This window comes from Trachurus japonicus, chromosome 15 (assembly GCF_045865225.1).
Source record: "Trachurus japonicus isolate A0001 chromosome 15, Traja_1.0".
NCBI lineage: Eukaryota > Metazoa > Chordata > Actinopteri > Carangiformes > Carangidae > Trachurus > Trachurus japonicus.
In genome coordinates this window covers 14,649,551-14,672,867 of record NC_140921.1, presented here as the reverse complement: position 1 = coordinate 14,672,867, position 23,317 = coordinate 14,649,551, and the positions used below count along the sequence as shown (strand labels likewise).

The 23,317-nt window shown below is 41.0% G+C and overlaps 1 protein-coding gene across 4 annotated transcripts; it reads left to right on the top strand.

Annotated features, from left to right (window-relative positions):
* The first annotated feature begins 1,100 nt into the window (after positions 1-1,100).
* On the top strand, positions 1,101-23,317 carry LOC146973364 (gamma-adducin-like). 4 transcript variants are annotated; one of them, XM_085799837.1, is made up of 16 exons: positions 1,370-1,570; positions 2,390-2,544; positions 8,894-9,137; positions 10,406-10,550; positions 11,262-11,413; positions 12,053-12,133; positions 13,207-13,356; positions 13,657-13,800; positions 15,462-15,560; positions 16,191-16,364; positions 17,970-18,230; positions 18,441-18,557; positions 18,948-19,037; positions 19,798-19,921; positions 21,342-21,437; positions 21,640-23,317. In XM_085799837.1, exons 3-16 carry the CDS (start codon positions 8,937-8,939, stop codon positions 21,888-21,890), a joined length of 2,085 nt encoding a protein of 694 aa, XP_085655963.1. In that variant the 5' UTR covers positions 1,370-1,570; positions 2,390-2,544; positions 8,894-8,936; the 3' UTR covers positions 21,891-23,317. The 4 variants fall into 4 exon arrangements, with proteins under 4 accessions (XP_085655962.1, XP_085655963.1, XP_085655961.1 ...); XM_085799836.1 differs by lacking the exon at positions 2,390-2,544 and having other exon boundaries at positions 1,101-1,570; XM_085799835.1 differs by lacking the exon at positions 2,390-2,544 and having other exon boundaries at positions 1,467-1,577; positions 8,907-9,137.

Below are 23,317 nucleotides of genomic sequence, written 5' to 3'. Positions count from 1 at the left end.
GCCACAATGTGACGTTCCCTGCCTCCACTGCCCCCAGTGTCTTATTTTCTTGATTTTCCAGATAGCTGGTTCAGCCTGTCCAAAAAATGAAATGGGAGAGAGAGGGAGTGAGAGAGGGAGAGAGAAAGAGAGAGTGAGGGAAAGCATGAGAGCATCTGTGACAAGGGTGGGGGGGAGGGGGTGATGCGACATCTTTATACTGTCATTATGTTTGCAGAGTCCTCACTAGATGGCAGTGTAGCGTAGGGATACTGTTTGACAAGTTTCACCCAACATGCCATGATTTCAGAAAAATTGTCTGCGTGTGTGTTTTGTGTGTGCGTGCGTGTGTACAAGTAATGCAGCGATCACTCAAAGTTATCTTGGTACGGAGAAAGTTTTTCCCCACCCTCACCCTCATGTGGAAGTTTATTTTCATAACTTGCCGTCATGGGGCCGAGACCTTTGACCTCGGTGAGTGTACTCTTTGACTGGGGCCGTTTTGTGGGTGTGGCCCAGTGGCTGCAGAAAGCTCAGGAAATTAATGTTTTATCAGCCTGCTCAAAGACAACAACAACAAGCGCAGTGGGTGGGAAAAGAAAAACGTCTAAATTTAACTCATCAGTCGCTGCCAACAAAAATAAAATCACCCAGGGACAGTTTCCTGTTGGTTTCCCTTTCAAAACATCTGGAGTTTCTTTAGATTGATAAACATCTGGGTCTACTGAGAGCATGCGTATTAGAGATATTAAACAGAGCCTTTCTGACACAGAAATCTGTACAAGAAGTTAAAATACTTCACACTTGATATTTCTTCATGGTTTATAAGACTAGCTATAGGCAGACCAAGCAGACCCTGTAATCACTGTGCAATTTGTTGCTATACTCTGCTGAATTGTTAACCCACTGCTTATGGCATACCATTTCCTTTTATTCCTTCCTCCTGCACAGCAATAGCTTCAGATCCCCTGATGTATTCAGGTGGCGCAGTAAAGCGGGAGAGCAGCACATCCTACTCATTCACTGTAAGAGAGTATGTGGGAGGAGGTGATAGCAGGCGAGCATTCACTGTGTGCAATGTCCTCCTCAACAGCAAAATTTAGAACATGAAGCACGCTCAATATGCAGAGGAAAAATATGCTGTCGGCGTTTTCCTCCATTTATGATTAGATACTGATTCGCCGGTAATTCGCGCTTAATAAAAGATTAAGTATTGCCTTCACAACGTTTAGTTTAGAGGCACTTTAAATCATATCTATGATATATTTAGTATATATGTGAGGGGTGGAAGCTTGTCCCTCCCATTTTTTTTTTCAGTCCGGTCCAGTCCCATCTGAAAGCTTGGTCTCCAGAACCTCCTCTAACAAGTTTCCCTTGCTTTCCTGTGAGAATAGGCAGCCGCTGTCACAGAGGAGCCGAGGGAGTTCAGGAGATCAGAGGCAAAGCAGCACTTGCCTCTCTTCTGGGAAACCAGATGACCCTCTTCAAAGTGATAATGTAAACAGCTCTCTAGCAACTGGTGGAACCGTGGGGGTTTGAAGTAAAACTGGAAGAATTCTCCTGCAGGATAAGTGTAAAGACGACCAACACTGTAAGTTGTATTCTTTTTACCTCTTTATCCATTGAAGCAGGCTTTTTTGCTAGACCTAAGATCAAAGCAGATAAGTTTTATGGCATGGTGCGATTTCTGATCGGTAGGCTTTGAAGCTTTTGGGTAGTTTGAGTTTATTTTCAATACTCTGATAGCAGATAAAGAATGCGGTCAATGGGAGAGGAACGCTTAGCCATAAGTTTGTGATAGACTTTTGTACATATTATATACTGTGATAAAAATATACAATCCTGAGTGCATTCATCTTAAGAGTTGATTGCATCTTTTTTTTCCCAGTGCTTTCTAGATTTAACAGTGCAGCATTAACATCTTCATTGCAACACCGGCCTGTCTGCAGCTGCACCGTCAACTCCAACTGCAGAGGCTTCAAACAGCTGCTTTCAATTAATGTCACCCTCTAGAAGCATTACTCTGAACAAGCATTTGTTGACTTTAGATGTTGGGCTGGGGGAGCACAGGATTTCATAATATGTGCGCCTGGTGATGTGAGTTATAGACAGCCATAAAAGCAAAAAGGCAGGTCATGACCCAAACCCTTTCACCCGTGCAATAGATTGTTCCTGTTCCAGTTTGCTCTTTTACACAGTTTTCCTTTTATGAATTTTACGTTAGATTGAGTTTTACGATGTCATCGCCTTCTCACTGAATGAGTTTAATAATAAATGGTATTCTTTTACGGTGCTAAACGTGAATATTTCCCAGATAGCTGTAAATGTCAGGTTTTAGCATAAATGTGTGTGGTTTACAGGAAATTTGCAGCTTTACTAAACTGAAAATCACCACCTAATTTTCCCACAGTCTCGGTTTGAACGTGACAACGTATAAGGGATCTGTTAGCCAGACCGCAACCTCAGCCTCGGTTAGAGAGAACCACACACTAACCACTAGATCTCCAACATGGAGGCCATCCAAAGACAACCACAGTAGGGACTACAGCCAGCTTCTCCACTTAGGTAAATAAAGTCTGTCTCCTTCCACACTACTGCAACGTTGGTGCATGTGTGTATGTGTGATTACATGATTATGTGGGTGCCGATGTGATTCTGCACCCAAATGCTGTGAAGGCACCGTTCCAACTGTAACAATGTAAATTGTTTCAGGTTCAAAGTGTGCTGTGTTGTTGCCACCCACCCTGCTGTGGGAGTGCAGCAAGACCATTTTTAGCACGTTGTGGAGTGAAATATTCTGTGTGAAGCCAGAAAAACACTGCCATTGTTTGGTAGCAAAAGTAAAAAGAAAAAAAAGAAAAGAAAAACTCTGCTGTATACGTTCTCTCTCCAGCCTTCCCTGCTAAATTAATGCAAAAGCTTTGTGTGCAAGTTTTGCTTCATGCAAATTTCCTACTTAAATGTACAGTATTCCTGGAAAACTATGGTAGGGAAGTACACTTTCACTACTCTGTGTAATAGATCATTCCCAGTGGGTTGACATTGTGGAGGTTCACATAATGTACTGATCAGTCATTTCAATTGTCCATGCGTCCATCAATTGAGACATTAGGACAGCACTCTAAAGAGAATTGCTGTAACTTATTTATACTGTCTACATGACAGAATGACTGGAGAATATCACAGATAAATAATGGTCCCAAGATAAATGGGTGAACAACATTTACTCTCCGTGTGTTTAGGGTTTCAAATGTAAAACATGGTCTAAAACTCTCCTTAGTCCACGATGACATGCAGATCTTTGAGGGCAGAGAATGTGCAGATGCGTTGATGTGACACTGAGGAAATTATTATAAAATATTCAAATATTTAGATCTGGAAATAAGAATGAAGCTTCCTAGATTATGGCCCTGTCATATTGCTCTCTAAACAGCCGCAATCACTTAGCCTGCACTCAGGGGTAAGGGTCATTGAGTTAATAAATAAGGTGCCCCCAGTGGCCAAAGAATAATTATCAGAAATGGATATCTGGAAGGGGCGTAGGGGGGCTGGCACAACTCTGACATAACTCAAAGATGTCCGCAGTTAGAAGGGAAACATTGGCAATTTCAATCTTCCAGGGAATCAACACAGAGCAGCTCTGGTTTATGAGGAAATACAATGACCCCATACCTTGTGCTGTAATTACAAGAAAGAACAATCACTCAAAGAGGCAGAACCACCCGTGTTATATCTGCTAATGAGGTAATAACTTTCCCTCATTGTGTTTCCATTTCTGCTGGAGTTCTAATTTTACTTTTTCATGGCATGTGCAGATAGCACCCTCTTGTCTGTAATAGTGGACGGTATCTGGCACCCATTCACTCTTCTCCTCCTCATTTTGCTTCACACAAGAGACAGCATAAGCATTGGTTTCCACGGCAACCGCGCTGGTAGAGATCTCACAAGATAAAGTTATCCTCTTTTTTTTTCTCGCCCTTTCAAATTAATCATCATTATAATGAGAATCTTTAGCTCTGGATGTTAAAATTAACATGGATCTAGTTTCTGATAAGAAACAATAGATCTCTGGTGATGATTTTATAGCATGTAGAACAATTCACTGAAAGCTCCATCACAGTCTGCATAATTTTTGTCTTGCAGCATTTTCTGGTGACATTTGTGGTCTCTGAAAATGCAGGCTGAATTTAGACCACGTTGTTCCTCCTGACAGCTTGAAGAGCAGACGGGAGATTCAGAGAAAGAAGCAAACTATTTCTATTCATTCCACAGGCTTTTACAGCTGTAAGAAAGGAATCCATCTGATTTAACAAGGAGATATGAAGCACAATAACATCCACTCACAAAGAACAGTCTGGTTTGATGTAGTATCATCTGTTAGGCTGTGCTGAAATTACTTGTAATAATCTACAAAGAATCTTCAAAGAATTATGGGGGGGGAAATGCTGATTGATGTTTGCATTGAGTTTTCCAAAGCAGCATTTGTTATGTGCTGTAACTGGCTGTGTAAACAGCAATACGATTTAATTTTCTGTAATTTCCCACCAATTAGAACGGACAGATTAAGAAATTACGGAAACAGTAAATACAATTGAATCTAACCATTTTGACACAGGATGATAGGGTCACTATAATGGAGAGTAATGCTGTTGCCACATTTGTGAAAACAGCCATGGCGTCCTTGTGATGACATCAGTTTATCTCTCTACATTTAAAGTTGGGGGTCCAAGTTGAGTTTGAGCTACATTAGGTAAATGAAAAGGAGGATTTTACACCCTCAATTATTTTTTTCTTCATATGTGTATCTCAGAAGTCCCCCGGCTTTATGAAACTGCACAATGTATATTTAATAACATAACTAATGATTCTTTTTAAATAATTAATGAGATGTCGTTAAAAGGGTAAATTATCAAGTGTACATCATGATCTTCCACTGATGCATAATTTCAATATTTATAAATTACAGATTTCTTAAAAAGGGGGTGGATGTTAATTCATTTGCATTTCCCATTCAGAACAGACATTCAGCTGTGTGTGATTTCGGATGAGGTTGAGAATGAAAGGCATTTTTATTCTTCTGTGCTGAACCTGAAATTAAAGCTTTTCCTGAAAATGTCTTCTGGGTATCTCGGCATGTTTGATATCACAGAGGAAGGTAGATGACAGTACATAGACTACAAGACACCTGCCAGAGCTCTATCTTATACCAGTCATGTATGAGTATGAGAGTGTTGTAATATGTCAAAAGTCTGACATAATCTATATGGCACATCTATTGGCTGCTTTCTTTTTGTTTTCTCTTGCCTCTGCAGCTAAGTTTAGAGCCTTTTTAGCACATATATTCAATTTTCATTATTTTTCTACTTAGGCTATATTTCAATTTACAATGAATGTGGGCTTAATCACTATTATTACCACTATACTTACTGCCAGTTTGTAATTTTAATAATAAGACTGCAGCACAATGGATGACCATTCTCTCTAGGTGTTCACTGCTCAGTCTGCTATGTCAAGACCTGACAAAGCTTTTTGCTGTTCAGAGAAACCAGATAAAGCAGCAGCCTCACTGATGTTATAAACCTCTTCAAACCCATCAGCAGCAGAGACAAGACTGGTCAAAGAGTGGCTTCAGGCATTCACATTTTTTCATTATAACATGCTCTAGCTGCCGTAGAGTGCCAGACTTCTTTCTCAGGAGCTCAACCAAAGTTCAGCCACAACATGGTACTGCTCATCATTCTTTCTGCTAATGTCGCTCTCTGCGGGTTTCACACAATGTTTCCTCATTTACCGTGACACATTTACAGCTTTCACCTCTCCTCTGGGCCTTTCTAATGAATGGAAAGTCAGAACTGAATTTGTCTCACTTTGGTTGGCAGTTTTTCTTGAGTTTTGCTTTCTGGGTTGTCTTTTGTATTTCGTTCTTTTATCAGCCTTCATTGTTGATATCAAATGAGAATCTACTTTTTGCTGATGCACTATGGCTGTAGAAATCAGGGACTCGCCACAAGGGGGATTTCAGGAGAGCTGATAAAATAAATGAGAGCTGCCATGTTCTATGCAGGCAGGTCTTCATTATCACCTGACTCTGACTATAAAAAAGCGTTATTTATAATGTCATTATTTTGGCTTTCTGTAACCATAGCACAAAGTTTTCAGTTATTTCATCAACATCAAGGGTTTTTTTTTTAGTTGGTATCCCCCCCACATTCCATTTTTCTATCCTGTATGTTCTTTGATTTATCTAGGGAGCATTTGCGTGTCTGCATTTGAAGATGATTTCCAGTGGAGTAGCTAGTTTGTGACAAGACAAAGGTGTGCTTTTATCTGTGGACATCAATATCCTTAGCAGTAATCTGTATGAATGAAACATCGACTAATAACATCTGACATTTGCTCAATGCTTCCAAGGTAGACTGCCCTCACTGAAAAGTTCAAATAGTCAGCAAGAATGCGGAGGCTGGCGGGTGGGAGGACGTTGTGAATGTGTGTGTGTGTGTGTGTGTGTGTGTGTGGGTGTCCAGACATTTAAGCTTGTTTCGGTGGGAACTCAGCCAAATACAGGGAGTCAGGGTTTGAGGGTTTGAGGGGTCACACTGCTCAGGAGTGAGAAAGTTCTGCTTTTCATTACATCAACCCGCATGTCCACATATCTGCTCTGCCTCCCAGACTCCACTCTGTTTCCTGGAATTGTTATATCATCCAATCGTTCTCTCTCGCACTCCTAAAAATCTCAATATTTGTGTGTGATCAAAGGCGGTAATAACTCCTGGGCTGGCAAAGGGGGGTGCTGAGAAAATTAGAGATTCAAGAGTCGCATTCACTTAATATGGAGTGCATTTGAATATTGCTACAATACTCTCTGGAGAGACTGACCAGCAAGGCAGAAAAGAGTGGAGAGGTGGGCAGAGGGATCCCTTCTCCCTTTAGCGGGATAAATCTGCACAGCTTCGTATTCACTTTAATCTTGATCTTATTTCCCTTTTACTGTAAGAGAACCAATTTAATTCACTTGAAGAAGAGCAGTGTGCAAGTGTGTTTGAAAAAAACCCAGCGTGAGGCTCCATTAGTTGGTGTTATTACTACCACTATCTTATCATTACATGGACACATGTGCAAAATGTTTTCAGAGGGAGCAGAAGCAGCATATTCAGTGATGGTCATTTTACTTTTAAAGTGCAAACCCAAAGGGACAGTGTATATGTTTGGCACATGAAAGTGATCACAGTATGGTAGATTCTGCCCGACACAACATCTGTGTTTCATTGCTTTTCGTGTGCAAACATCCTATGTTATGGAAAACTTTTTTCTTTTTCTTTTTTTTTTGTTGGCGAAGCTCATTTAAATTTTTTTTTTTGAGGGAAGCACTTGCTCTCTGCTTTGAAGAACTCTGTTTTGGTATGACTGGGCCTTATAGCTTTGATAAAAACCTCTACTGAGCCGCTGTGAGAACACAGGAGCCTCAGTTATTCATGAAATGAAGTGGCAGAAGTTAATGAATCACACACACAGAGGGGGAAAGGAAGAGGGGAAGATTAATCAAAAAAAAAAAAATTACAAACTCTGCTTCAAATCCCTATCGAGAACTGCAGAGATCCTTAAACAAGTTCCTTCAGGGGTATTGGGGATGCCACCAGAGATGAAACAATAGCACAGAATAATGGTCGCTGTGACGCATATGGCAAGGCTGCAGTGTGGTTGTAGATGTAGAGAGGAACCTAAAAAAGCTGGACCGGTCCTGAGTGGCCGTTCCTTTGTCCCGCTGAATACATAAGGCCTAGTGGGTGGATAAGTAAAGTCACATGGTCACTTTTCCCTTTTCCCACACAAACACACCCACATCCTCCTCCATGCAGGCTCTCTCCACTCTTCTACTCACTACTCACCCGCAGCGGGCAGTCTGCTGCGTCTGGATACTGTAGCAGCACCAAGCAGCACCAAGCAGCGCCCTGCAAGCTTTTCTTGTTGTGGGTTTTTTTTTATCCTCACAATGTATCCGACTCGGGAATAACAGCGGTCTCCTTAACATTTTCGGACAAATTCGACATCACAACGACCGGAGGCAGTTGATTCCCGAGCTGAACACTTTGTTTCAGGTAATTTACAACTTACAGTAACAGTTTCCCTCGTGGGTTCATTTGTTCGCTTTGTTTTTTCACCCAGCATGCAGAAAGTCTCAAAGTAGCTGTGTCGTCCTCTCGCAGTACTTTTCGCAGTATAAACGGTTTTTAAAGTTGTAATTGGACACCAAGCCTCGAGTGCTCTGGATAATAGACTGCTGCTAAACCAGCAATGAAAGAGTTAGTTCGGTTTGTTGGGTTCAAACTATTTCATTCTGAGGCCTAATGCTCTGTGTCTCATGTATCCCTCCACCCCCACATGCAGGTAACACTGCAGCACCCAAGGTGCTAACTGCTATTCAAACAGGTTCATTTACATGTGGCCTAACATTGTGTACTGTTGACAATGTTTTCTAGCCTCTGGCTGAGTGGCAGAGGAGGAACTGTTGCTGCTCTCACCTCTTCACTTAATAAGCTGGCCTCTGTCCAAATAGAGGAGAAAGAGGCGTGAACTTCTGTGTTAAAACACACACAGGTGAGGGGAAGTAAATGTGAGAGTGGGCGTTTGGTGAGGGGAGATGCTCACATGCATTGTTGTGGTGTAAAGCTGTACTTACTTGTGTGAATTGCATTAAGTCTGTAGCAGCTGTGACTGAATCATTCTTTCTGCATATCAACAGCTCTGCACAAAGCAGCATCAATCACATAACAATGTTCTCCTCTCTTTTGTCTCCATCCCTGTAATTACATGAGTCACCACTGCATCCATACAGTATCTTTTCTGTTTAAACAACACCCGTTGCCTTGACAGCCCAAATGTGAAGTCAGCAGTGACGTTTTGCGCTCCCTTGCAGGTTCCAGAGGAAGAGCGACGAGGGGTGGCCGTGCAGTGTGGACATGAGTCTGGTGGAGGTGAGGCAGACGGCGGGGTCTCTGACCCTGTCCCTGTCCAGCAACGACTCCAAGGAGCGATACTTTGACCGCGTGGATGAGAACGACCCCGAGTACCTACGCAGCAAGAACATGTCGCCGGACTTGAGGCAGGACTTCAATATGATGGAGCAGAAGAAGAGGGTCACCCAGATCTTACAGAGTCCAGTATGTAGCCTGCAGCGCCATATAAGCACCCGCCTACATACAAGCTTTCACAGTGTATGAGTAAGAGGAGCCAGAGAGATATGAAGTACCTTCACTCAGGTTTTTTCCTGTGTATCTATATGCTCAACTGTAGAGATGTGGCTTTAGCTGTGAGTTTACCGTTGCTATTGACTTAGTTTATAAACATCTTCCGCGAGTGCCATGTTAAAGTGCAGCTATGATCAAATGCTTCAGTCATAGATAACCCTCCAAAGTCTGTTACTAATGTTATTACAGATGCAATGTGTTAACCATCTGTTTTTTAAAAAGCTTCTGAGCTCTTGCTTAATCACACTTAATATACTGAGCACAATACATTGATTCAAAGCCCAGCCTTGAAGAATGAATGTCTGTTAATCTAATAAAAGGACATTGACAGAAAATTAACTGGCAACAATTTTGAAAATCAAGTAAAATGTTCTTCTTTATGCAAAGAGGTGTTATGGTCATTTAGACTTCCCTCACTGACGTAACTGGACTTAACAAAATGATGCAGTTGCATCAACACCTCACTCAAAGTTTCAACAAAATCTGAGCATCATGAAGGTAGAGTTTACTGCAGGATCTTTTTTGTTAGATTACATCAGCTTTACCTAAGTGTACCTAATAAACTCACAACTGGTATAGAGCCGACAGATATTACCTCAATATGATATAGACCATAAGGGTGATAAACAGAGCGGGGCAGCCTGGTTAGATCAAGTACAAGGCAGTGCAATAAACACATGCCACAGAAGCGCACGGAAATAAGACGAGCCCACACTCATCTGCGATTGCATAACAGGCCCAACAAGTAGACCTCATCTCATCACCATGGGAACTGTGGTGGGATGAGGCAGAATGCTGGAGCTTAGCTGCAGCGCACAGGAAAATAGCGCTGTTTCAAGATTCACAGGCTACTCTAAATGGCAAAAAATTGATAGTCAGGTTTAAAGCGATCCCCCTGCTTCTAGTGAAAACCCTTTTCACAGACTCACAAAGAGGTCTCTAGTGGTCTGTCGTGATTTGTGTACAGTTGTAATAAAGAGGACCTGAAAGCGCGCTGTGCCCCCTGACACATCCTGACGAGGTATTGGAATGAGGTCAAGGTTAGGTTGTGTATGTGCGAGTTGCTAGGTTAATGGAGCTGTACAAAAGGTGTTTGTTTCCCTCTCACTGCCCTCGTCTTAACTCGGCTCACCTCACGTTACCCTACCACAAAGACTTTCTCTGTTTTTCTTTGTTTACAGGTGTTTAAAGATGAGCTGGAAGGCCTGATCCAGGACCAGATGACGAAAGGCAACACCCCTACAGGTCTCCTGGCTCTGAGACAGATTGCTGACCTGGTGATGGCCAGCACCTTGGGAGGGGCTGGCCCCTTGACTTCACCCATCAGTGCGTTGCGTGTGTGTCAATGTTTGTGTGTGTGAATGTCTCTATCTGTCTCCCTTTGGGCCTGATTGTCATTCAGTGTGTATACTCTGTCTGTGTGCATTATGCAGGCTGAATATCTTCATTGTTAGAGGATTAATTCTCAGATTCTTGTGACACTAAACAACCCTGAAACAGCGGAAAAGGCAAAAAAAAATGTTGTTGACAGCATTCTTCATTGTCAGTGTTTCCATTACGCTGCCCTCATGACCAGTTTTACTAATGAATTACAGCAGATTGCAATGCTAATTATGTTAGCATAACCTCTATGCCTTATTTTTTCTGGGGAGGTCACAGAGCACCCTGAAGCTGAACAGATCAATTTTTAAAAGTCTTGACTATCGGAACTGTAAATGTTTGAGAAATCCCATGGTAGGAAATGGATGTTAAGACTCCAAGACAGCCCCGCTCTTCTTAAAAGCTTAAGTGGCTATAAAAGACAGGGTCCTCCTGTCATTAAATGTCCTTATATGGCATTTTAGTCCAAAATATCCTTCAGTTTCTCATTGGGAGTTCTGAGAAAGGCCTTTTTTTAAGCTTCGGCTGTGGAGACTAGAGTTTCCTGGTATCTTTGGCTTGATATGCTCTGCCAAAAACCATTGTGAACCTCCCTGTAAACATTGAAAAAATGACAAATTTAAAATTTTTGACACACCTATGTATGTCTTGCGGCAGGCTATGGGATGGTGAGCCCAGTCAACGACTTGTACGGCATTGAGACACCGTCCTTTGCTAAAGGGGAGAAGCAAAGTCGCTGCAGGCTGGCCAGCCTCTACAGGCTTGTTGACCTCTTCAGCTGGGCTCGTTTTACAAGCTCCTACATTACTGTGAGTACAACTTCACCATCACGCTCCAGTGCACACCTGCTTATGTATGCAGCACAAGGTTTGTGTATCTTTATGTGAGCCTCGTGCTCTCTGGCACCTGGATGGCTTAAAGGGGAAAACCTCTTTATTTTCAGAAACCATATATTATTTATGGTTTGGAAAAGTAAGATGTGTGAATACGAACATCCCCGCAATAGCAGGAATTCACAGAGAGATATGTGACGAACACCTGGGATGTCAAGATTTAAAGCACAGATTTTCCCCAAAGACAAAGTCTAGAAAGTCAGCTTTATCAACCAGGTGCTGATTTGTTGAGAAGACGCCGTTCCTGTGTAGTTTCAAAGTTTCCTGTACCCTTGGATAGGTGAAATGGGTCTCTCCATACTGACGAGCTTCTAACCCAACTTAAATAACTTTTTTAAGTGTAGAGATTTGGTCTCCTGTGGCGTCAGTGCCCTGACAAGAATTAATGTAGAGGGGAGACACTCTCACTACAAGTATCATATGACTCAAAGATGCTCCTGTACAAGCCTATCAAACATCGACAAGACACTATAGTAACACTGCAGATGTTTTAGGACTGTACTTACTGTAGTATTTGAATGTTTAGACTCTAATAACGTGTTCATTTTTTCTCAGGTTCGTGTCAGTAAAGAGCAGGACCATGTTCTCATTAGTCCACGAGGTCTGTCCTTTGCCGAGGTGACGGCAGCAAATTTGGTAAGTACAATGGCTGTGTGTGTGTGTGTGTGTGTGTGTGTGTGTAGGCGTGTGTGTTGTCTTCTTCCAATTATGCGTCATGAATCATGTCATGAGAGTTTTACTACCTGCAGTTAGCAAAATTTAATTATGTCTTATGCCCCGACAATGTCATTGGAATAAATGAATGAGCTGTAAGTGTTATCCATGAAGAGGTTGTGGAAGTGCAGGAAGACATTTTTCAAATGTAAGCACTACTGAGAGGTAACACAACTAATGTGAAACATTTTTCACAGGTGTTTGGGGTATCAGTGTTATCAAATAAACTCCACCAGTTTTACAGAAGGTACACAATGAAGTCATTGTACCTTCAAGGTACACTGTGGAGTTTTTGGCTTCTAGTTGTGCAACAGAGCAATACTTTTATGTGTGGGTCTCTATTTTGTTTGTGTGACTTACAGTTTAGTTTAGTTTATTCGTTTGCTTGTTTGTTTGTTAGTTGTTGTCTTATGTCTTATTGTAAGTTTGTTTGTTTTTGATATTGTAAGAATGCTGGGTAGCTTAATTTGGTATGTAGGACAGGCATTAATATAAGCATTATGCTTCTGCCTGTGCCTTTTCAGTCACTATTTTGTCGATAACGTTTGCTATTGTGTGATGTGACTGAATAAAGAATTTAAAATCAATCAAACAAAAGACTGTGCACACGCACCCACCCACCACACTCACAAATCATGAAGGTGACATGATACACATCACTGCCAATGGTTTCACAAGAATCCACCAATTGACAGGGGGCAGTAAGAAGAGTTACAGTATATTAAAAAAGATTGAGCAGGGAAACACATTCAACACACACACACAATGTGTTGTTGTAAGAAATTAATGATTGTAAACATCAGTAAACTTTGTTTACTGAGGGACTTCACAGGGTTTAATGAGTCAGTCATTCTATATTAATTACCTAACCAGGTATGAAATTACAATGAGTAGGTCAGTCTACTAAAATGTTTTACTACACAAATGATTACTAGACCGCCAATGGGCATTCATCACGTCTCTAAATCTGCTTTTTGCGTCTCTACTGTCTGCAGGTGAAAGTGAACATAGTCGGTGAGGTGGTGGACCAGGGTTCTACTGATCTGGGTATAGATCATTTTGGATTTGATCCTCATGCTGCCATTTACTCCATGCGCCCAGATGTGAGATGCATCATCCACATACATACCCCCGCTACAGCTGCTGTAAGTACACTCCAGGCAAATATTAAATGAGCTTCAACTTGAGCAAAGGATAAAAGCTGCTGCTAAATGCTTATTTCGCACCACAGGAAGAAAGCTGAATTAAAAGCAGCCCCCTTAGATGCAGACACCCCGTAACGCGCTTTTACCATTTCCTTTGAAGCTTGGCTGTAAAACGCACAGCACATGACGAACATCGCTGTGTTAAGTTTCATTTGTGCCTGACAGCAAAAAATTAAAAAAGTGCCTCTTTTTACACCTCGGTGCGTCACAGTCTCAGTTGCCTTTATCCCCTGTTAACAGGTGTCCTCGATGAAATATGGAATCCTGCCCATATCCCAGGAGGCATTGCTTCTGGGAGACGTGAGCTGCTTTGGTTACCATGGCAGCTTGGATAATAAAGAGGAGAAGGTGGAGTTTCAGAAAGCTCTGGGCCCTACTGCCAAGGTACTGTCAAACCAAGAGACTCCATTAATGACCGGCTTACTTTTAAATGGGATAGAGTGGCTTTCAACAGCTGGATGGAAAAAGGAATCAATTATTATTAGGACTGTACAGTATGGGGGAAAAAACTGTGATTATGAGGACAGATATTGAGATTGTGGTATATTAGTTTAACTTTTCATGATTTTCATTTTCACTTAAAAATAAAATTGATGTTGTGATTTTTGTTGGGTTTTGTACTAAACAAACGTGTCCCTCCCTGTATGTCCTGAGGATATGTTTTGTAGGCCAGGGCGTCTATAGTAACGTAACACTTATGGTGCCAACAATGCACATTATCTATTATCAAAGTAAATTGCAGCTCCTGCCACTGGAGTATTGCACTTGGACATGTTGCTATTTAATTGTGCGGTTCTGCAATGGTAATTATTATATAACGCTGCATGCACTGTTTGCATATGAGGCAATTTGTACCTGTTAGCTCATAGATGTAAATAAATTAATACATGTGCGTACATAAACGCGCTAATGCTTAAACTTCAACTAGCATTTTATCTAAAATTATGATTTTTATTTTCCTCTTTTACCTGTTGATTATTTAACCGCATACAGAAAGTGAAATATTAGTTCTATTGCTGAAATTTAGATGAGATTGATAATTGAGATGAGATTGATAGTCTCTGTCTGCTAAATGTGAAGCCAAACCCAGGAGATGATAAGCTCAGCATTAACAGAGCAGAGACAATTTCATAAGACAGAATGAGACATAATATGTTGGCTAGTGGACTTTCTCGTTTTTATGCTAAGCTTCTCATCTAACTCCCCCAGAATGAGTATTTCCCAAAAATAAGAAGTAAAACTTTATCTTTCTCTCTACATTCATATCAGAAACACCTCTTGATATAACCCAATACAAAAGCACCATTTAATAACCTCAAGAACTACCATAGAGTTGAATCAACACCTCTCTGACAAACAATCAGCAAAAAAAATCCCCATTATCAGCGCCATAAAGAGGATTTATAGATCGAGCCAAAATGCTGTCACCTGTCAACACCATCAAATTTAGCTCTCGATGCTCATATTTTCACCTCAAACCTCAGTTTTTGCGAAATCCCACAGAGGAAGAAGAGCTAAATGAAGAGTACATTTTGTTTCATGTCTTAGATAAAGCACAATTCAAGGTGCAGAGATTGAATTAATGCTACACCTGTACCAAGTGAAGACAAATGTGTTGATAAGGGAACATTTGCTAATTAATGCAGACATGAATAATAAATTCACATTTGCATATACGGATGTGCTGATACCGTGGATTAGATGGATGTGCTCAGTGTGTTGTAGCTGCTTTCACACATGCACTATGAACTTTTCTTGACATCACCTGCAGGAGCTGCATGTGTGAAATCACATGTCCAAATCAGTTGAAGCGGACATTAAATAGGTGTTACCTTGCAACCTCCCTGGTATCAAGTCCATGTAATGTCTAATTGAGCCTATGTCTGACTAGAGCTGCTCACTGTCCGCAGAATTCCCAGCAAGAGCGAACGTGTGCTGAAAGTGTGACAGGTCCAGATATTGTCTGGAGCTCTTCTGAGAAAATGGCTCATGATAGTGATTATGGTGGGCCATAAAGCATTTTAAGTGTTTCTTGTATTTTTCAGGTGATGATCCTGAGGAACCATGGGCTGCTCGCTTTGGGCGAAACAGTAGAAGAGGCTTTTCACTATGTGTACCACTCACAACAAGCCTGTGAAATCCAGGTACAAAAATATTGATTTTTACTTTTGATACCACTTCTGCCTGGTAATGAAAAGTAGCGGCATCATTCAGGTCAAAGCAAATTGTAAACATGCCGACGGCCTTGAAAACACTTTCATACACAATAAGCAAAGTTAATATTTATAAATCACTGCTGTAATTCATCGGGAGAAATGTTTTCCCTTCTTTTTTTTTTTTTTTTTCACAAATGTTTCAGACTTCGCCGCAGTGTCTAAAAAATCAAAGCAAAACTGAGTGGAGCATACAGTATGTTTGAACAAAGCTAAGTCAAATATGTGCTACAGAGGGCCATTCACAGTCGGTGCCAGGTGGAGCCCTGCAGTGTTTGAGACTCTCCTGTTGCTTTATGTCTGGGAGGCAGTCGGGGTGCTTTCTCCATCATCCTCATGTGTCTGGACTGTGTTTGTTTTTGACTCGTATTGACAGCTCAGTTCACATTTACTTGCAGCTCTTTAGAGATTGTATTGTATGATAGAGGAGAGAATATTTAACCCTCTGATGCTTTCAAGAACACGAGGAGAAAATCGTCTCTAGCTTTGAACTGAATAATAATTTGGTTTGTAAGAATTATAGTAGAGTTATTTTGTTGTTGCATGTCTTTTTTTTTATAGGTGAACGCTTTGAGGGGCTCAGGTGGTATGGACAACCTGGTGCTGCTGGACAGGGAGAAGTTTAAACCCCTGACCCAGGGAGTGGCCGCTGCCGGGGTGGTGATGGACAATGAGGTCAAGTGGAAAGTGGGCGAGGCCGAGTACGAGTCCCTCATGAGGATGCTGGACAACCTGGTGAGTGAACCCTGACCTGTGCCTTTTACCCCCGATGCTCTGGGTTTCCCGTTTCAGGCGCTTCCTCAGGAAGCGTCTGATTAGAAAACACAATGAAACTGGATATGTTTTGGGTAATCTAATCTAAAAAATGATTTGTGTAATTGAATCGTACTGTTTCATCATCGCTGTTGCTGTGTGAACATTTTTCACTTTAATTACAGAAACTCTTGTAATTACTGTGAGGACATGTTAAGCTTGTGGATATGTTTTGTGGGTAACAGGCTGTCTGCTGGTCTTGTAACACCCTGACAGTTTCTATGCTGCGCTGCAGTTTAAAACCTGCTATTCTAACCACACTACTAATGACCAGCGCCTGACATGTTCTGTGGAAACAGAGGATGTCAGACTGTGTCTGTTTCAGTGAGCTACTCACTAACAACTGTGGCTGGAGTGGGCTGCAGCTGTGTTAGCTCTGTGATCATAGCCCAGCCACCCTCTCAATCATAGCTTCCAGATGGCGAGGCATGCTGTGGGCAGTTAGAGCGGCATAGACCACACAGTCACTTAGTGTAAGGACTCTAGTGGACTCAATTTGGAAATAGGATTTGGCCTTATCTCAAAGACTGTTGAATACGGTGCTGGATGTGGACAGGAGGCCTGTCCTTCCAAGCCAGAGGGAGGAGTTCAGGTTTTAGTGAATGAAATGACGTCAGAAAGCAAAGCAAAGACGACAAGAGCCCCGGCTGTACAAAAGGTCATAGCTAATAACACTGGATGGAAAAGATGAGGAAAAACATGGGGGATACTTTCTCAGCAGACCTATTAATCAAAAACAGGAGGTGTGTGGATGAGGAAGTGTCCCCTTCTGTCAAAATCTGTCTGTCATCACCACATATTAAACTGAGTGTCTCAAGCTAAAATAAATCTGAATGCTACAGTTACTGTATGAGCCATTCAAGCCGAAATACAAGAGTTTAAGTTTCCTACACGCTCAACACTGACCTGAAAGTTGGAAATAGGGGCCACTCCTTTTACAAATGATAATCCGGTATATAATTATAAATGGACAGCTATGGGCCAGTTAACAAACTGTTGTGATCAAAATTTTGATTTCTTTCGATGGCTTGGTTACATTGTGGCGAGTCAAATCCCAGAGCCGGATTTTTATTTTTTTTCCTGTTTCAAACTTGTCATACTGCCTGCGAGAAAACGCCAATTTTCATTTGATTGTAGTGGTGCACTGCCAGCTTTAAACTACACTCTGCACATACTGCGAGTTCCCATCAGTAGTTTTCTACTTGTCTCTCCCGGCCTTTGATGTATTGTTAACAACACACAACACACTCCTTCAAACCAAAGTTTTATCTTTTTCCCTCTGAAACTGGGCATGTCTGCAAAAATGCTGTTTGTATATACAGCAGTAGTTAAATATTTAAAAGCATTGTGTAAGCGGATCTTGAGTGGCCAGTGCATCTTTTGAATTTTGTATCTTTTATACTTCATATTTCCTATTTAATTGTATACTGGAAGACTGGAGTGAAAGACTAAAAAATCAATTTCTCCTGTAACTGATAACGTGTTCAGTAAGTTTGAATAACGCTCCCTCTCTGTGTGACCTTCTAGGGATACAGAACAGGCTACTCTTACAGAAACCCCATTGTCCGTGAAAAACCCCGTTCCAAGAATGATGTGGAGATCCCTGCCACCGTTTCTGCTCTGCCACCAGAGGACAGCGAGCTGGGCCTGCGTAGCCCCTTCAAGTTTATGGCGCAGAAACAGCAGAGAGAAAGGACCCGATGGCTCAACTCGCCCAACAGCTACTTAAGGGTCAATGTTCCTGAACAGTCACCCAGCGGGGATGTCAGCCCCAGGACGAAAACCATGGTGCGCTAATTTTCATGTCAAGAGAGAATCGACTAATCCAACCTTCTCTGTTTTGGTCTCTATAGGAAATGATGAGCTTGAGAGCTGCCATTCCTTTATATTAGCTTGCCCTCTTGTGGCAGTCTTGATAAATGCATTTATTACATTTTGTCTGAGCTTTTCTACCCAGGTTTGGCCCTTATGAATTACTCTCTTTCTTTTTTTTCTCAGTGGATGAAATCTTCACAGCAAGGCAATTGCATTGGTACCCCAATAAAGATTGAGGACCCCAACCAGTTTGTCCCACTCAACACTGATCCCACAGAGGTTTTGGATAAGAGAAACCGGGTCAGTTGAAAACATCATCATGCTTTTCACACAACAAAAAAAACTTAAGTCACTGCATCTACATTATTGTGATTAGAAATAATCTTTGAACATTGCATTCTGTGATGTATGGCATAGAAACTGGTTCAGAGTCTATAAATTGATGCAGAAAAGAGCAACTGCTGTGCTCCGACAAGAAGGGCAGCAGCTAATGTCTATTTATTACAGTAATCTGTCAGTTTATAGTCAATCAGTTGATGACTTTGCTGAAAGAAAGACTAAAATAGGAAGAAGTGGACATTATAATTTCCCTGAATCTGAGCTGATGTTACCAAATCATGTGTATTATTTAACCATTATAATGTGTGTGTTTCTTCAACTAAATGATGTTTTTTGGATTCATTTGTTCAGATAAAGGAACAGCACAGAGGTGAGCAGATGACATCAGGGCCAAAGTCACAGTTACTAGCAGGCATCGTTGTGGACACCATCCCAGGACCAGTGAGTAAAATAATCATCTGTGTAAAAAAGAAAAAGCCATGGAGACACCAGTGCAGTTTGTGTCACAGATTGTACCACTGTATTCTTTACAGTTTTTTTCAGTTGCCTAAGTGCATTTTCACACTGACAGCTGAAAGAGCACCATTACTGCACCATTTCATGCTGAACAGCGTAATTTGTCCTACAAGAGGACACAGGCACTCAAAACTCTGAAGTCATGTTCATCGACTACAACAAGTCCCATTATTCTTGCTTAAAACAAGATAGTAGAAGGCTCCTTGTTTCAGTGAATGTTGTTCCGACATTTCCTCCAGGCAGGAGCCAAGGACTCTGGCTGGACTACAGCCTAGTGACACAGTTTTCTTTTTATGTTGTAATTATTGAAGCACAATTATTGAATAATATAAAACTACAAAAAGTGAAATAGTGCAACATATGTACAGTATAAGCATCAGACTCAAGAATTAAGTATCAGTTTGTGTGAAATATCCTGAATCCTGCTGCAGTTGGGCGAATTTTGATCACAGCAGCTAAAGAAACTGGATCAATGAATCAACTGAAGATATCTGTACTAGAAGATTTGAGTTCTGTGTGAAAACAGCCAGAGGTACACGTACTGTTGGTGAAAGCAGCCGAGAAAGAGAAGAACTGTTCATGAGATGAATGTATAACCACTCTTCACTGTTATGTCTGAGAAATCACTTGTTTACCGCAAGATACACCACATCGAGTAATATCTCTCTGCTCTCTTCTGTGTCAGGCTTTCATCATTGAGGATGAGGAACACACTCGCTCTCTTCCCCCCAACCCCTTCAATGAACTCACTGAGAAAGAGCTGGAGGAATACAAGAACATGGTGGAGAGAAAGCAGCAGGTCCAAGAAGGTACTGATTGATATTCTCTCTACATTTTCTTCAGGGGTCAAACCATTTCTTCACCATTACAAAGCCTTACAGTGCACCCTTTCTCTTTAGAGGCAGAGAAAACCTCTGCTTTATTTAATCCTTAGTGGGTTTACATGGGCTCAAATCAGACACCATCCCATGTATATTATGAGCGTATGATGTTTTGAAGTTAATCCTTTAGGGTTTCAGAGGTTGTGAAAGAAATGGAGATGGGGAGACAAAGGTAATCTCAGAGGCTAACGGCGATCTTTGACTTCACCAAACAAGGCCGACAAGGGAACAGTGCAGAGCTCATTAAATGCAGATTTCTGGATAATCATTATATCATATTTAACTTGTTCAACTTTTTCACGCGTGGATGCACACATTAGACATTAATGAGTGCAAATATGAGGAGTTGTACTTATTCTCATTATTATTAATTGTCGGTTTTGATGTTAATATTTCAAGGTCGCTATCTTACATGGTGAAGTTTTATATATTCAGCAAGGCTGCTGCAATAACATGAAAACTCAAACTGTCATTAGCCTGTAGTCCAGGCAGGGTCCTTGGTTCCTGCCTGGAGGAAATGTTGGAACTACATTCACAGAAATGAGGAGCTTCCTGCAAAAAAATGCCATCAGGACAAAAATGTCACTCCATGGTTTCACTCTTCTCTGAGTTGTGAAGTCAGCTCACAAGGATGGAGAGAGATGAGCTGCAAAGACATCAGTCTTGTCAAACTACTCATGTCTTGGTTATGACTGTAGACAAGGAGAAATGTGTGTGCGCGATATGCGTGTGTGTAGGAGGAAAACATTTCCTCAGCTGTGATCAGAGTAACACCTTTATTTTTACTGTGACAATAATATGTCACTTTTGGAACACAGCAGGAAAGACAGATTAGTAAAATACAGCAACATTGTTAAACCAGTGTTACCTTTGATTTGATTTGTCACACTGGCAGCATGAGTCGACTGATGGCATGAAAACTCTCAGCCACTATGGGATGACTTGTCATTGTAAAATTTTGTACAGGCCTCCATGTTGACCAAAGGATGAGTTAAGTCCACTGACCTGATCTACTCCCTTTTTGTCCAGCGCCACCATAAGGTGTCTTGTCAACTATTTGATGGATTCCTATGAAATTAGATCCAGACATTCATATCACTTTCTGGGTGAAGTGTAATCACTTTAGTGATCCATTAAACTAGCCCCATCATTAGCTCAAAATGAGCCCAGTACTTTTTTTTGTCTGTCCAAAAATCTGCAAAAATAATTACGTTCTTATCCATCTTTGTGTTTAGTGCTGATTAGATAGGTCATTTTCTTCACCATCTGAGTTTTCTGTTTCCATTATTTGTTGAGAGCACATTACATTAGAATGACTGACCTCTCGTGACTTTTAATTCTTTTACAGAAGATGATGATGCCACTGATGCAGATGAGATGACCACATTTGATGGATCTACCATCTCGCTCTCCCTCTCTCCTTTAATGACGCCAGCTAAGCAAGGTAATTAGTTGTTAGCGCGTACTGAAATCATTGGGCGTTGGAGCTAGTGACTTGTTTGTGTCTGTATTTTACATCCCTTTGGTATCCTCTGTGAAAAACAAGAAATGCCTTTTAATATAACTGAATTTATTATTACAGCCTTGTCTGTGAGATGGCACTTAGCCACATCCCTCATCACTAACTTGGTTTCTACTGTTGACAGACACAATACCCAATGGGAAGGACCACTTGGCAGAGACAGAGGAGGATCTGAGCATTGAGGTATCCAAGCTGAGCGTGAGCACTTCGGAAACAGTGGAAATCTCCATAACAACGAAGGAGAAGACGGGGGATGCTCAGACCCCGGAGAGCCAGACCAAGTCCCCCAAGAAAAAGAAGAAGAAGTTCCGTACACCGTCATTCTTGAAAAAGAGCAAGAAAAAGAAGGATGAGAAGGAAAAAACAGAAGCTTGAGAGCCTTTACTGTTTTGTTGGGAAAACATCTGAATTGCCTTGTTAATTTTCAGCTCGATGAAGGGAACTAAAATAAGAGAAATGACTATTATTTAGTCAGAGAGTCTCCCAGGACAGTGTTGTTTTTCACATCCTGCACATCTTCTATCATTCACAGCTATTATTTCATGTGAGTGCTTTCCCAAGATGTGCCAGCAGAGGGTAATATCTGTGATTTTTTTCCCTGTGAGAATTTGTGACTGACCACTCCTGAGGGTTCTTGGTGAAATGAAATCAAATGAAAAGTGAATGCGACAGTGCATATCTGTGGTTGTTATTGCCCATATTTTTATTGGGTTTAAAAATAGACATCATAGGACGGAAGTTCATAAATACATCAGATTGGGCCTGTTACATATTTCTGTTTTCTTTTTGCACAAGTTCATCAAGAACAATTCTGAAATGTAATAATCACACGAGGAGTGAAACAGTGGCCGGACATATTGAGATTATACAATGTTTAGCCGTATAAGAAGTACGATTTGTATTTGAACATATTCATAGCTATACTATCTTGTAATAATATATGTTGGTTTATATTACAGGTATTACAATATAGTGTTTGATAGGTAAATAAATGATCTTATATTCTTAAACTATCTACTTTACACACTAACTCATACTAAACATGCTGTGATTGATAATACAGTAATAATTCATGTTTTTACATTCATGTCAGTGGTATTGTTCCCATGGTTGCTGCTTTATTGTACTTGTGAGAAGGAATTGACTGTGACTAACAGGAAGAGCTCAGCAGTGTGATGATTCCTGCATATTGATGTTTATGAGTGTCAAAGTTGAACCTTCACAGAACAGACAGGAAGTTGCCACTGGGTTGGATGTTGACGGAGAAAGTGCAGAGCCTGAATCATGAAAAGCCGAATGCGATGTGTGTTTTAACTAATTTTGTTCAGATAGTTGATGGCAATATGCTGTGAAAAGCTTTTCTCTGTAGCCACTGTTAAAAGTTTGAGCTAATGTTTATTAGAGGACCATGTATTTACGTACATCCCAGTCAATAATGTGAACTCTTTGCCTTTGTAAATAGTTTTTGTTATGCTAAACCAAATGTAAACAATGAAATATAGAAATGTGACAGTACAATCTAATAACAAAACTTAACACTTCTTTTATCATGTTTTATCCACCTTAATTAAGCTCCTTATTAACTGAACATGCACAGCGCGTTGTGTTTACAAACAATCTGTGTTACTCATGTAATTTGTGTGCCTAGTGCTTGTGTTTTCTCTGTTGTTTACATTGCTCTTTGTGTCGCCTGGGTTTTTCCACTGTGCTTTACATTACGAGTCACCATGTTTCTAAGTCAGACCTTTAAAATTGCATTCCACCTGATGTAATAAAAGCTGGGATATGTTTCCATAACTGTA